Below are 18,476 nucleotides of genomic sequence, written 5' to 3' on the forward strand. Positions count from 1 at the left end.
ACGAGATCATGGCCTTCTCCTCCCCGTCATACAAAGGTGTGAAACCCTAGGGCTCCGTTCAATTGCCAGGAATGTTGTACCGGAAAGTTATTTTCAGGAAAAGTTAAGTAAAGTGAAATAAATGAAAAAAAATCTATTTTCCTGTGAGTGTTCATTTGACAATTTTTTTTTTCAGGAAAACTAAAGTTTAGTGGTTCATTTGTCAGGAAAAGACACTTATGAGAAACTTCTTTATTTTTATTCCCATGGCTAATTTTTAATAAAAGTAACTTTGAGAGCTAAATAATAGGCTATCATATTTCAAAAATTAACACAGACGAAAAATGTATTTTATCTAATGCAAAGCCTTAACATGAAATAAAAAAATCGACTTGCAATTCCCTATTCAATTTGCTATATTCTGAATGGTCATGCAAATCTCCCATTTAAATTGACATTTTTGATAATCAACCGTACAAATGAAGTTTAAAAAATAAGTAGATGATAACTAATAAATATTAAACAATTGTGTTTGATTAGTTGCCGATGCAAAAACTCACTGAAAATTAGTTAGTACAAAACAAAATTGAAGACTAATTACAAGATAAATAAATACTTTCAAAAAAAATAAACTACCAATTTTTTTCCACAACAATTATCTCAGAAAGCACCATAGTAGTCAAAATTGTTGTTACTCACGTAAATCTCAAAGTGTCTTTCTAAGAACCTAATTCGTATTTTATTGGTATTGATGCATCCACTTTTTTTCTTACCCGCCAATTATTTTGGCCCCACAATGAAGAAAACTTTTCCCGTGACGCAAAATCTTATACTTTTGGCCGGATCACTTTCACAAGAAAGTAAATCTTGCAAAACAACTTAAAAACATGTTTTCCACTACTTTCCTGTCAACTGAACTTTACAAAAGTCATGGGAAAGTTGATTTTTCCATCATTTTCTGTACTTTCCTGGCAACTAAACGGGGCAAGGGGGGGAAGTCAGAAGAAATATATTTGTGATGGCTAGGGTTTTGAGAGAGAAAAGAATTCTAAAAGATTAGATTCATTTATTCAATTCTTTTTAGGTGAAATTACACGGAGACCCCCTTCATCTATACAGTTTGGACACGAACACCCCCTAACGTTTAAAAACGACCATACTTACCCCCTCATATATAACCATTACCCAGTTGGCCCCCTTCCGTTTGTTGCAAGAACACGTGTCACCAATTTTAAGATTTTTTCAACGAAAATACCCTTTAACACCAATATATAGATGCTTCTTCCCCTTTCAAACCTCAGTCACTCTCTCTCTCTCTCTCTCTCTCTCTCTCTCTCTCTCTCTCTCTCCAGCAGCCATGGAAGCTGGCAAGAATAGCAAAAGCAGCCACTATAGCCGCAGCAACAACAGCCGCAGTAACAGCTACAACTCCAACTGGGTTGATGTGTATTGTGGTTGTGGAGAAAAAGCCCCCTTAAGGACTTCAAATACATATGCCAACCCTAGAAGGAGATTCTTGGGGTGTATCAACTACGAGGTGGGTTATGGCTACAACAATCCAATTTTTCCCCTAATTTCTCTTTTCTCTGAAATCTTTGCCCTAATTTTTGTGAAATCTTTGTCCTAAATTTTTTATTTTTAATGGGTTTGTAGGAGACAAATGCATGCAAATTTTTCTTATGGGTTGATCCTCCTACTTGCCCTAGAGGACTAGATTACAGTAGACACTTGCAGGAAAAGATCAAAGAGCTAAAAAAACAGGAAGACAAACTGGAGAGGCTGAATGAAGTTATGGAAAAAGACCTAGAAAAGATGATGGAGAAGATGGACAAGCTGATGCGAATTAACAATGAATTGAAAAAGAAAAATGAAGTGATGTGGAAATGCAATGTGCTGGGCATGGTAGTTATAGGTGTATTTTCGATAGTTTGGTTGGCTAATTGGAAACACACCTATGGTGGGATGTTGTACCTGCCATGAACTTGTGGAAGATGTAATCACCCTAATGCAATGAAATATGTGCTTTGTGTTATGGTAAACTTGTGTTACCACTCACGTGGTTTGTATTAACATGAATGGCTTACTAACCGTCACTCTTTTTCTATGATTATAGATTCACCTGAAAATGCCCAACAAAGGATAAACAAAGGTATTACAATATATCATTAAAGCAAATAAGCTTTATACATTGCCATTACCAAAATCAGAATCCAGTGGCCTTGCACAAAGACATTACAAACATGAAGTCATAAGCCTTAAACCAAGGCATTACCAAAAGTATCAAAATAAATGTCTCATGCCATTAGTCATTCACAAGGCATTAACAAAATGGATAAGCTAAGCTAAGCTAAGGCATTACAAAAATCAAGCCATAAGCCTTACACAAAGGCATTACATTCATCAAGTCATAAGCCTTACACCAAGGCATTACCAAAATAAATGTCTGATGCCATTAGCCATTTACAAGGCATTAACAAAAAGGACAAGCTAAGCTAAGGCATTACCAAAATAAATGTACCTGGCATTAGCAAAAAACAGTCCCAGAAACTGTCACAAGGCATATCCATCTACCAATCACTTTGTAGGATCATTAGAGGCTTGAGAGGAAATACGAGGTAGATTACTGGACTATTGACTGGAAAACCAACCTTCACCAACATTTCTCAATCTCTTAGAAGCCTAACAAAATAAACAATCAATTACTACATAAGTCATAGGCATTAGTATAGTGAATTAACTACATAACTAATAGGCATTAGGCATTAGTATACCTGCTTCTATTGTAGTTGGTTAACTGTTTTTCTTTTAGCAGCTCCCACATTTTCACTTACAGTAGATGCAACAGGCCCAATTCCTCTGCCAACAGCTACCACACTTCCACTTGCATCAGACCCAATTCCTCTACCCCTTCCTCTTCCTCTACCAGCAGCTGCCACATTTCCACTTGTATCAGTCTCAATTCCTTTACCTCTTCCTCTGCCAACAGCTATCACATTTCCTCTTCCATTGCCCTTGTCAACTGCAACAGTCCCACTCCCAATTGTTGTTCCCCTTCCTCTGCCATTTCCTCTTCCTTTACCACCAGTCCCGCTTCCACTTCCACTTCATGTCCCACTCTTCTTTGGTTTACCAGCTGGTGGCACACCTGAATACAATTGTTTTTGTTTCCCATAGTACTTGCCCTTATGATTAACCTAATTTTTTTTTTTTTTTGATCCGCTATTAACCCAATTCTCTGGTGGTGTTTTACAAGTCTTTCTATTGTGGCCAAATGTCCTATATTGTCTGCACATGAGAGTAATATGATGCTTTCTAACCTTGGAAGGATTTTGGGGCTCATCCACTCCTTTTCTGTAACGCCCCAAGCAGACCGCTGGCCCAGTACCCTGATTTTGACCCACAGGCCACACCACATGGCCCAAAAGCTTAACCACAAGGTACTAGTAGTAGTCCACAAGGTTTGTTATATGCCCAAGATCATCCATGTAAACTTTCGATGTGGGACGGGGTGTTACAATCTCCCCAACTTTATAGCCTCACGCCCTTGCGAGGGGTTGAGCACTATAATCACCATTATAAATCAAACCAACAACCAAATCAAACCAAACTCCAAGGGCCCACACGGTCGTGTACATGGATGGCTTTGATACCACTTGTAACGCCCCGACTTTCCGGAAGCAATATAAAATAAAATCTTAAGAAAATTTGCTAAATAAATATAATTTTTCAAAATAAAGTTTAGCTATTACAGTCACAAGATAAATTAACTGATTCGAAATACATTAATTTCAGAGCTGACTCTAGGGTTGATACAAATCCAAAGCATGCTCGATCTTCGTTCTTGATATTTTTTCCGTGTCAAACTGCACCATCTTTGAATCCTCTCCAGTGAATCTTGCGCCCTCTGGCAAATTGATCGCCAAAGCAAACGATTTGCCAGGATACAGACTTATCCATGAGTGATAAATCACCCAGTAGAATAATCCAACCCAACCACCCCTCTTACTTTACAGCTAACAAGCAACAAGATAATAATAATGCGAAAGAGCAGAATAAGGATTTACAAACATCAATTTATTACTATTCATTATCCTAATGTGAAATCTAAGATCTCCTCCGCGGGAACTTTCCTCCCCAACCGCTAGCCATGCTCGGTCTCATGAGATCACTTCCCTTACTGTCACAGATGCATCTAAGTTATGTACCGAGTATGCATCCCAATAACTACAACAAGGGGAAAGCTTATCATGCCTGAATCACGACTAGGGTTCGCTTATCTTATGTACCACTTCACAATCACCACTGGACACCCGCCAGTTTTATTTTCAATTTATCACTGGGTACCCGCCAGTTTTATTTTCATCAATTTATCACTGGACACCCGCCAGTTTTATTTTCATCACAAATTTCATCAAAATCACCAAAATCCGCCTGCAGGCAATCTAAAAATAAAAACTTTCCAGTTTATTCATTATCTAGCATCGTCTAGATGAATTCTATTTCGCAATACCACCCGATGTCTCTAGGGTCTAATCTAGCATTCAAATCAAGTATCGGCACAATATGCAATTAATCAATAATAATTAAAACAATTAATAGGTAATGAAATCACGCAACTTTTTATGGATGGGCCGTTGCCCTTAATCTTGTATGGTCACAATGTCAATAATCAAGTAAGAGTGTTAAGATAATCGAAAAGGAAAATTTTCTGGGCTCTTATTAATTAATTCTAAGATAATAGATTAATTAAAAACTAATTAAATACATTAATTAGATAAAATTATTGGAATATTTATCATGACCTAAATAAGAGTCCTAAAGGTCCTACGCAACCAGTTGAGTGTCAAAAGTTGGGTTCGGAGGGTCGCGGGATTATTTTAAATAAAGATGTTAAATAAAGTGGCCGAAAGTGAAGTAAATAGATAATAAATAATTTACAAATTTAAAATATGTTACGGTTAACAAAATTTCATCTTCAGAATATAGATAGTCTAAATAAAACTATTCGGGTATTTATAATAAGGTTTATAAGGTCGTAAAGAATTTTTGATTTGAAATGCTATAGAAATAACAATAAATAGTAAATTAAATAAAAAAATTATTAATTTAACAAGATATCATCCTTGAGATGCAAGAAGTCTAGAAAAAATTAGTTTGGGTGTTAAAACGTTGTTTGGAAGGTCGCAAAAAATTTCGTTTGTAAACTTTGATAGATAACTAATAAATAATTTAATAATTAGATAATTAAATAAAAAATATATGATTTTAACAAGTTATGATCTTTGAGGTGTGAAAAGTCTAGGAAAAATAGTTCGAGGGTCAAAAACAGTGTTCGGGATGTCGAAAGGTCGATTCGAAACAAAACAGGCCAAACCGCAAGGTCTAACTGGTCAAAGGTCGCGGCTGGGGCCTTCACCGCAAGGTCAGGCCTAGTTCTTGCGGCCCGAACCTTGCGGCCGCAAGGTTGCGCCCAGATTCGGTTTTTTTTTTATCGGGAGACTTTGGGATCGGATTGAGGCTTGTTTGGGGATGCTCTGGGTTGTAGGAGGTGATCGGGATGGTTGAATTGAGTTTCGATTGGGCGTAGCTATGAAACCCACTTTTCTCTCTCTTTCTTTCTCTCTCTAGAACTCCATAGATTGAAACTTGATTTTCTCTCTCTTTTGGACTGGTGAGGCGTGGGGAATATTGTGGTGTAAATTTCGTGGGTCAATGGGGTGGGGTATTTATAGGAGAATTTTGGTGGAAGAGGATAAGAGTGAATTTAATGGGGTTGGGTTCATGGGATTTGGAATGGACGAATTTGGCTTGATTTTAGGGTTAGGGAGGAAGTAGAGACTGAGTAGGAGACGGAGAGACGGAAGGAGTTTGCATTTGTGCATGCATGTAATTTATGTGTAGGAAAAATTTAAAAAGAAAACATGTATATATTGCATGCATAATTGTATTTTAAAAAAAAAGAATTGCATTAAGGAAAATAATTCTAATAATATTATATTTAGGAAAAAAAATTAGGTCAAAAATCCGGGTCGTTACATTTTCTCCTTGCCTTCTTTGGCCTTCCAATTGGTGTTCTTATAGGTGGAAGCATGATGGGATCACATTCAGTGGTTGGCCACAAGCTTTTATCTGGTATTGGATAGATCCTCTGACTATAAGTCCTCATAAATGTCTTAGTTGAGTAACAATCATTTACATAATCCTCAGGTTGGGCCTTGTGAGATATGATAGTTGCACATCCATGAGTGCAAAGAATTCCATTTAGATCCCACAATCTACAAGTACAGCTGTGCTCCCCAATGTCAACCACATATACCTTGTCTGCACTTGTCACTTCAAACACTGATCCCCCTGAGTATATAACCTGCAGTCCTCTTGCATTAACCTTTTTCCTTTCAACATTCTTAGCAATACTTGGACACAACTTACCTTTAAACTTACTACTGTAATCAAGTCTGGCCACATATCTTACCATAAGTTGTCTCCTAATTGTGTCTACCAATGTCACTATGGGCTTATCCCTTGCTTCAGACATCCATGTATTGAACCCCTCACTCATGTTATTGTCCATCCTGTTAACCTTGGACTTAGGGTTGTAGTAAGCTCTAGCCCAAACCTCTGGAACCTCATTCAGTAGCCATTCATGTGCCTTTTTGTCTACATTCTTTATCTCTGCCATTTTTTCATTAAACTCTGGAATTGTGTAGGCAGAGGCTGCTCCCCAAAACAAATCTTTGTATTCTTTTCCTTTGTAGGTTTTATTGAAATTGGCATACATATGCCTTAGACAAAATCTGTGCTCCACATTAGGCATTAATTGCTGGAATGCTTCAATCAAACCCTGCAATAATCAATCACAAAGTTATAATCAATTTATGCAGTTAGAAATAAGGAATTTGTACAGTAAGAAATAAGGAAATTATGCAGTTAGAATCAAGGAAAGAAGAATGAAGTTACAATCAGTGAGTAAAGTTACCTTTTGCCTATCAGACATGAAACACCATCCCCTCTCCTCAGGTCTTCCTATGACTACCAACAGATTCTCTAAAAACCAAACATAGCTATCTTTCAATTCAGCTTCCACAATGGCCATGCACAGAGGGTACATTTGGTTGTTGCCATCTCTAGCTATTGCATGCATAAGTTGTCCACCATAAGGGCCTTTGAGGAAGCATGCATCTAAACCTATGAAAGGTCTGCAGCCAATAAGGAACCCCTTAGCTTGAGCATCAAAGCAGATAAATAATCTTTGGAACACCACAGCTGGCTCATGCACAAGCCTGTCCACCTTCAAAAGGGCAGTTAACCCTGGGTTTTGCTTAACCAAAATCATACCGTAGTCTCTTAATCTCAAGTATTGTTCCTCATGATTCCCTTGGATTACATCTAGAGCAGTTTTCTTGGCTCTGTAAGCCTTCTTGCTTGAGACATCTAGCATCCATTTCCCCTTAACATCGTTTTTAAGTGTCTTGACCTTTTTGTTTGGTTCATCGGTGAGCTCCTCAATGTATTTTTTGGCTATCCACTTAGATGTTGCATACTTGTTGATGTATTTTCTGGTACAGTAATGGTCAGCACTCAATCTCTTAATCTGGAATGGTTTCTCACCATGCATTGGTGATGAATGTAACCTAAACCACACTTTTCTTGGCAAATAACAGTGACCCTACTAGATTTATTCTTTAAATATGTGTATTCATACCCTTCCCTAATGTGGAACTCTTTGAGGAGACCTCTAAATGCAGTCACATTAGGAAAAACCATACCCTCCACTAGCTTGGGGTTCTTCATATCCTTAGCCTCATCAAACTCAATGAATTTCTTCTTTCTTTTGTGCCCACCACCCTCCTCCTCCTCCTCCTCCTCCTCCTCATCGTTTGACAAACATCCTACGTCATCACTTTTATCACTAAGTTCTCCTTCCTCATTCATAATCTCAATGGCTAGTTCATTAATAACCACCACTCCAACTCCTTGTTCAACCTCTTCATCACCTTTCAGGTCATCCTCATCTGAGTCAACAAAGCCACTAAAACTGTCATCATCACTGCTATCTCCACTTTCATCACCACTGTCATCACCCATGTCCCACTCTTTATCAGACTCATCATCTTCATCAACTAGACCAGTTGGTATTATGCCTTGATCAAGTTCAGCTATGTCATCAAGGGCAACTAAGTCATCAAGGTCAATTAGGTCATCAATTTGCCCACTATAGTCAGCCTTAGTCAAACCAGATTCTTCTTCACCACTAGGTTTCTTGTGCTCCATCATAGGGTTATGCACATATACATCAATCACATTTGAGTTGTTATCCTTGTGCATTGCAAACATTTCTAACATCAAAAATGCTATATGCACATCACCCCTAACCACACCCTCTCACATACAGGCGGGTCCCACTGAAACGGGACCCGCCTATATGTGAGAAGGTGTGGTTGGGGTGATGTGCCCCTAGCACTACTTTTCTAACATAGTTTTATCAGAGGTTGCAGCCATCAACCCATCATCCATAGTTTGAGTTGGAGCCTTTTGGTACGTCTCACAGACATCAGGACACTCAAATTCCTTAAGTATAGACTTTAGGTCAAAGTAGGACAGCATGTCAGGGTCAATTGTAACTGGGACCACTTTCCCCCCAACATACTTTTTTGGGGGTCCCTCAGATATATAACCTCCATGGTAAAATATCAGATTTACTATTGAAAAATCCATTTGAAATCTAAAAAGCAAAACCAAAAAAGAACAAAAATAATGGTCAATTATTGTCTTTGTTTGGACAAAGACAGACATGGGGGGCCAAACAACTTCAATTAATGCATAATGGGGGGGACCAGTTACAGAGAAATGCTTTAAAGGGCCATACCAAACACAAAACAACAAAAGCCCCAATTATTAAAACATCCAAGTCAACGACAGAATACAATAAACAACAAATTCCAACAAAACCCACATGCAATGCAGTTCGAGTTAGGATTCCACCCAAAAAAGAACATTCTTTATCAGTACAGAACAAATTCCAACCAAAAAAGAACAGAAAAATCAGTACAAAACAGATTCCAACCAAATAACAACAAAAAAATCAGTACACAACAGATTCCAACTAAAAAATAACATATTCCAACCAAAAATGAACAGAAATAATGATATAATATGTACATATACATTTATATTTGCGCCACCCATACAATAATACGATCTAGGATTTTTAACGTATAAAACATACCTTGGAAACTAGGGTTGGATACAATGTAGAAAAATCAGTACAGAAGTTCCAAAGCTTGATCTTCTTCGATGTGGAAACTAGAGTCTTCAGCGATCAGAATGCATGTTCAAGATTGGAGAGGAAGAGAGAGTGTGTCGCCATGATCGAGTCAACTGTAGAGGAAAGGAAAAAGTGAAGTCTGCATTAGGGTTAATTAAGAAAGGGTACATTTGTCATTTCATTCCTTCCGTTAACGTCGTTTCTTGTTTTCTCGTTTTAAATATATGAGGGGGTAAGTATGGTCGTTTTTAAATATTAGGGGGTGTTCGTGTCCAAACCTTACAGATGAGGGGGTCTTCGTGTAATATCACCTTCTTTTTATTTTTGGTCCTGAGAATGTAAGAGTTTAAAAATGTTATGAAATACACAACTTCAAATGTGCATTGGCCCTAGTTTTCATCTCTCAATGTCCTTATCGGCCTAACAGTTGAAACATATCGAGGCCGAGACTCGATAGGTAAGTGATATGCAACATGCTTGCTATCGTACAAATTGGTTCATTTGACTAGGCACGCTAATGAATGGTTAAAACTGCACATTTATTCTACTATTCTAGAGTATTATTGCGCTTGTTTCATTATTTTTCTATTACCGCAACCCTGTTTAATTTATGACTAGTTGTCAGTTAATGGATTAATTATTACTAGTTTGTTGATCCAACAAGTGATTTTGGTGTCATTTGAAGATGTTGGAGTTGATACTACATCAAGCTTTAAAAAGACAAATTAAAGTAATTAAGGAGAAAAGGGCCAAAAAGAAGCCCCAAGACGTGTTTTAAGTACAAGAAACGCATCAACACTTTCCAAGTAACAAGATAATGAGCTAAATAAATGAACCTAATTAAAGAGCTTAAATGGGTATATTTAAACACCTACCACACCCTCAACTTACACTTTTCTAGTCTTAAGAACAGAAAATAAGAAACAAATAAAAGTAAAAGCTATCTAATTAAGGAATCGCAATTTTTGTATGTTTCCCAATTATAGTGAGCAAATGCAACAAGTCTTTTAAAGCCTTAGGCTCATCTATTAGTTACGTAAAGTTAAGTCTCATGAGGGTTTCTAGCATTGATACCTATCCTTCTATTGTAGAAATAGATAACCAACCTAGTAGGACAACTCCAAGCATCTCAGGCAATCAGGCACAAGCAATGAAGTTACCAAAATGATATAAAAACCACAAATAGACACTATCAACTCATAAATACAACATATACACTAAAACTTCAACGTAGCTTAACCACCATCCAATTAACTAAGGGGAAAATGACGGCCGCCAAAGACATACTGAGAACATTTGTTAATGCTGAAAATGTCTTTGACGGGCATTAATTATCAAAAGATGTGCCGTCATTTTCCCTTAACTAAGATAAATAAATAATCTTGACTAATTACTTCAACAATAGTCAGAGCCTTCAAATGAATTTGGTCCGCCAAATTAATGGGCTCAATCCATTTGAAAATATAGATGAGATTACAAGTGAAACTGGACTAACTTGTTTATTAGAAAATTAGGGCTAGCCCAAAAACGCGGGCCCTCAATTTATTTCTAAAAGAATATTTAAACTAAGGAGATTATTTCTCTTTTGATTTAAAGTAATTTCCTTAAAAGTAGAGTTATCTTCTTGTAAAGGAAATCAAATCTAATCTAATTAACCAAGCTATGCTTTGAAGGTCTTGCGAAACTAAGTACACCTCTCTACTAAAGCCTACAAATAGAGGCTCATATAATGATGGAAAACAGATCAAATATATATATATATATATATATATATATATATATATATATATATATATAAAATGGTGGAAAGGACATGTGGCTTGACATTCTCCAAGAACTACCTTTGAGAACTCAAGCACTCCCCAACCCTTTGGCCAAGAGAAATAGAGAATCAAGCACTCTCAAGTATTTTTCAAGGCTTCTTCTCTCAAAGTACTTCTCAAATCTCACTCTCAAGCTCTTGTGGATCAACAAGCATTCAAACCATGTGTCAATCCATCTAAAACAACACTTCACAAGCTGAACTCTGCGAACATCACGCTTCAAACTCATCGTTTATTTAAGATAAAAGCTATTAAAACCCTCGACCAAACTTTGATTTTTCAACCTTCTCGACACAAAAAGTTAAGGAATTCATCACCCGTTCAATCCTACAAGCAGCTTATAATCGGTAATCAACTCAGAGAAATCATTCTTTGTTGTGAAGAATATTACATAGAATCGTACCCATTTCTTTTAAATTAATAAAAGTATATATTTTGTGCATCGTTTCCGTGTCTTTATTGCAATACTCGAGTCCAAAGGCCACCTATGAAGGAATGAAGTTCCAAAATGTGGCTTACACTTTGGCCATCTCCGAATGATAATGCCCTTAGGTTCGGAAACTAGCCGATTGAATTTACTTCTTTGGAGTTTGGGGCGTTCTCATCATTTTGCACCCAAAAGTGGTGGGCCACAGGTACTACTTGGGTTATTTTTGAATTACTTTAACGGGTTTTCGGACTTTCAATGTTTTCCGTCTATGTCCCAATTTTTCTACATTATTTTGTCCCATAGTGGTGTTGGGCTTGGGGGCTTTCCGGTAAAATCATCTCCCCTTTACACAGTGATTCACACAAATCATCTCCCCTTTCTAACTGGTGTAACTGGTGAACGATGAGTGAGAGAGCGACAGAGAAAACGAAATCGCGAGGACGGACCATCGTCATAGATGATCGATGAGATCTACTCCAACGGCGTGACGAATGCCAGCATCACAAGCCGATCATCAGAGAGAGATAATGGTGACGGTGGCGATCAGTGGTGGACCTGATGGTGGTGTGGCCGGAGATGGCGATGAAGGGGATAGAGATAGGTTGCAGAAATCTGAGGAGGAGGAGGAAGCCCCAAGGGTTGGGTGTGGTTTCGTCCTTCTCCCTTCCATTCCGAAATACAAGCAAAGGACGGAGAATAAGAAGGCCTGATGATGGAAGCCATCAAAACAGAGGGCATTTTACCCATTGTGCACCCTCATAGTTTCAGCGAAAATCATAGGAGAAGCCGAAACAAGGTAACATGCACTCTCATTGCACTCGTACAAACGTTACTGTTTGAATCGGCCCGACCGATCCCCTTCCGTGTTGCATCCGACCTCGGTTTTGGTTATCGGAGCCACTGATCGGCATCGTGGGATCGATCGTGGCCTCTATTTTGGGGTTTCCATTTCCAGTCAATTTTTGTCGTACCCAACAATCTTTGAAATCGTAATCATGTTTTCTTATTTTTGTAGATTTGTATAGCATGTTGATTTGTATAACTCTAGCGAATTGCTTGTGCCTACGGCACTACCCACCTCGATTGAAATTACCTTTTGAATCTTCGTAGTAGCTCAAACACTAAATCGATTCGCGAAAGAAATTACTTGAAAGAGATAATTTGATCAATCATAGCTAGAACGACTAAGCCAACTTCTACACTAATTCATAGATTCCCCTTGCATCAAAAACTCTTTCAAAAAGTTTTCCAAAGTGCCAAAGAAAAAAAAAATACTCTTTGAAATAGAAGAAATGACGTCACACACGAACACACATCACAGAAAGAGTGAGGCGTCGTTCCACTAGATTTTTTGATTTTTTGGGCTTTTGTCCTTATTCAATTTTTTTTTTTCCGCGTTTGATAGTTTTGAGTCTAGCTTTTGTGGATTATATATTCGTTTCTTCTAGACAAATCGGAAAAGTTAATTCGATCATTGTTGGTTTTCGCAACATTTAACCAAAGATATGCTATTTTCTATGATGTGCTTTTTTGCCACTGCCTTTTGTTGGTGGTGTAATATTGGATAGCTCACCGGATACTAGGACACTTTTGTGTAATATTGGATAGCTCATTGTATGCAATGACACTTTTGCAGTTTCTGGAATTAAGATGGAAAAGAAACGATAACATGGAACAGTAATTGCAGCATATTTGTATGTGGGACAGACATTTTTTGTATGCATGATGTATAGTTTCTTGAGTTCTGTTGTTTATGGTGTCATTGACGAGAAACTTTTGCTTGGATAAAGTTTGTCTTGCATGCTCTCCTTATTATATACTGGCTACAGCGTACAGGTGCTTTCGGTGGCAGTTTACAATCACTATAAGAGGATCTGTAATGACTCTTCATAAAAGTGGTTAGTTCTATAACTTTGGTTGCTGCCAATTAACTAAAGATGACAAATGCTTGATTAGACATCCTAAACACCCCCTTAGTTCTGCAACTGTGGGGAGTTCAGACTGTAGATTTGGTTTTTGGGTTGATCCAAATCGAGCACAATAAGTACATATAAAGTTATTGATGCTACATGGAAGATATTAATTTCTGATTGCATTACTATGTATGAGTGATTCAATAGATTTTGACTTATGTTGTGTAAGTGATTTAAGGGATTAAATATTATTTAGCTATTAAAATGTATCAAAAGTTTTCAGTTTGAAGAAGGTATGTCCGAACCAGAAAATCCTTGCAAGTAGGGGTTTATAGGATGTAGTTCTCCTAGGCTTGAGTCCAATTTCATTTTTCAATCCCCTTCTTAATTTACCTACACTACTTGTCTGTCATTTGCCTTAAATATCTTGAAGTTTAGTGTCAAGTGTGAATGATTCAGCTCGCTGCTAATAGTAGCCCTTTGGTGGTATGTCAATATTGAAAGATGCCTAAGTATAACTTCTCAAGTTTTACGTGGAAAAATTTGGTGCCTACTTCATTGTTGCTTCTTTGTGCATCCTAGGAGTTAAACCTAGAGGATTTATGTCCGCTCCTTCAATAGCGCTGGCAATTGGAACAAAATTTATTCACTTGCCTAAGTGAAAAAGCCACCAGCTATGGTTTTACTTTTACACATTGATTTGTTCCATTTCCTAAACTAAACTTGTAACAGAAATATCAAGATAACTGGTATATTTTCGGTCATCGTAAACAATATAAATGGTGCATTTTCTGTTTGTTATTCTTCTATTTTGGCATCCATGTAGTTAACAGAAAAGTAAAAGAGTTTGACTCAACACTGACATAAACTCCGCAAAGAAAAAAGTAAGTCAATTTCTATGGTTTGGTCCAAACGAAGGCTTAGTCAGTCAGCAATGGCTTTAGACTTGATACGGGTTGTGTTTGGGATACATGGATGATTGCCTTCTGTAGTAGATGAAGCTCGTGACAAATGTTGACAAATTCTATTTTATTTTCGTTACAGGTTCCAGGGAATCGTCTCATCAAAAAGGTCTGAACAAACCCCGTTAAAAGAAAAGGCAAGCTTCTTTCATTTTTCCCCTGTTTGACTATTATCGTTCTTGTACTTTGGCTTGCCTCTTTTGTTACTTTGTTCTATATTACAGCTCTCACTCCCTATTATAATCTAGATTACCAGGGAGTTCTCCTCGGACTGGAATACTAGATTTGCAATGGTTGTTCTACACTTTACATGTCGATGGTAGTATATGAAACCTGCTTTGAAATAGGGACATTGTAGAATATAGGTGCAACCTAGACTTGCTGGGTGACCCCAACCAGTTAAACCAAGTAGTTTTTGTGGTGTGCTGGTCTAATGAATATATTAGTCGTATCGTGAATGGGATTTCAAATTAGGTTACAAGATGATTATTGAATGTCTCAAGTTGGTCCAAACTTCAAGAAGTGATGATTCGCTATTTATTAGTTGGAAATCATTATTCTTTTTTCCTAATGTTTTTTATTAGAAGATTGTGAAACGTATGCAATTATCATTGGTGAGGTGATCATTAGTGTCATATGCTGGAGGACTAGCTATGTAGAGAAGGAATTAGTGTGGATAACTTTATATTTATTATGAACACAATACTAGAAAGAAAAAGGTAGTATGTACTGATACTCTCCTTATAACATAGATTTTGTGTGGTCTTTTTGTGTGCTAAGTTTTATGTTGTGTAGTCAAATACATTTGTTGGGGTTGGCCCCCTCCCACTGATTTTAGTTTATTTATACTGCTGGGGTCAATTGTGGATTGTATATTGCTTTCCTAATTCATTGTAACTACTGGAGGAGGGGCCGAGTTGTCAATTCTTAAGTGCTGTGAAGAATCTCACAAATGAGTATTCTGGTAAGAGTCATTTTATCTGTAGGGATATATTTAGTTTCTCAGTCTATTTTCATATCTTGCCATGCTTCTATGTTTTTTGTATAACCTACGTGGTTTTGCTTTGTTACTTTGTATGAGATATCATGTATATTCTTGCATTGATTGCTTTGAAGAACTCAGAAATGGGAAAGAAAGAAAAATAGCTTTGGCTTGAGAAATATTTATGGGTAATGAAAATTTTAAAATGTGAAGGCTGCTATTAAAGGAATGCTCATAAAGTGATCCATGACATGACAAAGACAAACAAAATCAATTTAGTAAGTTGAATACCCCTTTTCTCAACTTTTAAAGTTTACTAAAGTTTTTTTCCTCTCTCTCAATGGTGTTTGTTGTCCATAAAGAAGGGATTGGAAATGTTCTTCTCAAAGTGAGCACGTACAGAGTGATCAATGTTTAGGACCATTGCCATTTATGCACAGGTTTGGAGCTTGTCATAGTGGGATCAATTTCATTGCAACTTACCCATTTCTTGTGGGTCATCTGCCAAGTTGGAGTTGATTGCCAAACTTTTGAGGCTTTTTTGGTTTGTGATTCTATATTTCTAGCAAAAAAGAGAGTAACTTCACATTCCATGGACTACTTGAATGGTAAAAATCAAGCAGTGCATTTCTTCACGCATTTAAGCATCTTTTAAGTAATGCAATTATGTTTTTCTCCTGATCACATCTGGATTCTGAGTACCCTTTTGTGGTTTTTACACACCAAGTGCCAAACTACCTTTTTTTGCATTTTGGGATTGCATTGTTTTCGTTCTACTTTGGAGTGTGAACTATCTCATGTTTTGTGGTCTTTTTCTTAGGTATGGATTTTCATTTTCCCTTTGTGTATATTTTATTTGCTCACAGGGTTATGGAGTCAACTAGCGCAGCAAGTCGTGTCTTCAATACAACCAAGTTTAATTCATAGCTATTCTTTTGTGGGGCTTCTCGCTCCTTGTATGGAAGCTTGAGTGGTAGATTGGATTACCGATTCTTTCTTGCCTCCTAGGAGGAGTGATGATCTTTGTCCAAGAGGGTCTGCTATTATGAAAGGTAAGCAAAGGTTTTTCAATAACAAGTGTTATTCAATCCATGCAACATCTCTATTTTTCAGATTGTATTTTGACCGCAGCTTATCCTTCTTTTTTGTTTTTGGCGTAAATCAGCATGTCCTCAATAGCATTTGTGTATCCTTAAAAGAATTATGCTACAAGCATTGAGTGTCGTTTGTATTGTGGCCATGCAAGTATGCTGGTTTTTAAAGGGGCCCTTGATATAATCCATAACGATAGATTTAGATCGTAGGTATGAATTTCTAGACAGTTCTTCAGATTCATGGAGATATTACTAGAGAAGATGTACTTGATCATTGGGAAGAAGTGGGAGCAAGGGAGGAATTATTTTCCACCGCTTAACGTGAAGAAAAAGAGCTCAATTCCTTCTATTTCTATCTCTTTAGAGTGATTTGCTTTCTTTATGGCAGGTTGCACTATCTAAGAAAGTGAATATGGTGGTGTTCACAAAGTTGATACCTAGGTCAACGACAGGAAAGATTCTTCAACGGGAACTGAAGAACTTGATTTCCAAAACTTAAAAAACTATTCGAGCAGGCCCAGTTCCGAGAGAAGTTGAAGTGCCTAATTTGGTTAAATTAAACATTGTACAAAATTGCAATGAAAAGGATGTAGACTTGGATCAAAATTTGGGAATATTATGTTTTGATTGGGAACTGGAGCATGGGGAGTCTTGTCGTCTATCATGCCTCATGTGATGCTATCCTTTTTTCCACTTCATTACCAATTCTTCCAAGTGTATGGCTACCATATTCATCTTGCAGTATAGAATAGAGTTGATAGTTAATGCAAATTTTTTTAGATTTTACTATAGTACTATGTCTCTAGCTTTGTTTATTAGTTTATGGGTAAGGACCAAAACCTATCGGTTATTCCTCAAAATACTTGGTTAAAAGTAAAAAAAAAAAAAATTATTTTTCCGATTCCTCTCGCCGAGACGAATCAATTACTCACAAAAGTTTGGTGCAAAACTAGCAAATTCAAAAAAAGTTCAAATAAGGACAAAACTCTCAAATTTAAGTTAAGTTCATAAGAACGCAGCCTTATAGAATTATATATTTTAGTTACTAATCACTCTTTTCGTTGAGGTCTGCTTACGGCATTTTTATTTTTTTTGCTTGTATATGATCTACGGATAACTATTGTTTATCTTATTTAATTATTGCAAAAATACTACCACATCGGCTTTCAAGGCTGTTTGGGATGCATGGATATTATGCAGACACAGGTTTATTGTTTCACTAATCGTGCACTGTAATCGCTTTAATGTGGTAATATAGTCCAATCAATGAGCTGATGTGAGCTACCAAGGCAAGTAACTTATAATGTTGGGAACTAAAGTTGCAACCTTGTATTTTTAAATCACTAGAGAACTAAAGTGTTTACCGGGATGAATAGAAACTAACACCAGAAAGTAGTTTTTCTTTTCAATTTGGGATTTGGCAAGTACAGAGTTTACAAATTCTTTTTTTTTTTGAAGGATACTACAAACGAATTGAACGAATATGGATATTTTATCGTCTATTTAAGTGATTTCTAAGTAGATGATCTTAAGTTCCCTTTTCTCAGTCCTCCGGTCACTACCAATTACACCAATGAGCACACAAAAACGTGCTTTGCACGAGGATGAACAAACAGAACTTTAGTTACCAAATCTTTAAACCTCAACTTAACTTCCAAATTCATTGGTTTGTACTTCCGTAGCGAACATCATCATGTTTATGTTCTTGTGTACTTCCTTAGCAAGAGTCGCCATGTTCACATACTCAAAATAACAATATAATTCCGAAATTTTTTACTAAGCACACGATTCGTGCAAAGCACGTCGCGTGACACTTGTGACACATCCTCCACTAAATGTGTGAAAGAGAAGGCATGTACATACTCATGGCCTCTATCTCAGAATGAAAAACAACTAAGCCACCTTCCCTCCAGACCAAGTCTCGATTTCAAATTTCACAAGCCATGAACTCATAAATAAACCCCTCAAAATTGTGATGTAAGATAAACAATAAAATGATCTCCCGCACAAGTGTCTCAAGAAAGACGC

General features: G+C 37.0%; 1 protein-coding gene and 1 long non-coding RNA gene across 4 annotated transcripts; both read left to right on the top strand.

The window, feature by feature from the left end:
* The first annotated feature begins 1,336 nt into the window (after nt 1–1,336).
* Nucleotides 1,337–1,959, top strand: LOC131298672 (uncharacterized protein At4g04775-like). Its single transcript, XM_058324147.1, has 2 exons — nt 1,337–1,516; nt 1,633–1,959. Exons 1-2 carry the CDS (start codon nt 1,337–1,339, stop codon nt 1,957–1,959), a joined length of 507 nt encoding a protein of 168 aa, XP_058180130.1.
* A 9,917-nt stretch (nt 1,960–11,876) lies between these two features.
* On the top strand, nt 11,877–17,120 carry LOC131299180 (uncharacterized). Of its 3 annotated transcripts, none has more exons than XR_009190651.1 (4): nt 11,877–12,293; nt 13,327–13,395; nt 13,993–16,406; nt 16,837–17,120. It is a non-coding gene; the product is annotated as an uncharacterized LOC131299180 (long non-coding RNA). The 3 variants fall into 3 exon arrangements; XR_009190653.1 differs by lacking the exon at nt 16,837–17,120 and having other exon boundaries at nt 13,993–15,336; nt 16,221–16,830; XR_009190652.1 differs by lacking the exon at nt 16,837–17,120 and having other exon boundaries at nt 13,993–16,830.
* Nucleotides 17,121–18,476: the final 1,356 nt, after the last annotated feature.

Source organism: Rhododendron vialii, chromosome 8a (genome assembly GCF_030253575.1).
Source record: "Rhododendron vialii isolate Sample 1 chromosome 8a, ASM3025357v1".
In the NCBI taxonomy this organism is placed as follows: domain Eukaryota; kingdom Viridiplantae; phylum Streptophyta; class Magnoliopsida; order Ericales; family Ericaceae; genus Rhododendron; species Rhododendron vialii.

Coding starts and splice junctions, on each gene's coding strand:
- LOC131298672 (XM_058324147.1), top strand. CDS start 1,337: ATGGAAGCTGGCAAGAATAGCAAAAGCAGCCACTATAGCCGCAGCAAC. Junction 1,517..1,632: donor TGGGGTGTATCAACTACGAG/GTGGGTTATGGC, acceptor ATGGGTTTGTAG/GAGACAAATGCATGCAAATT.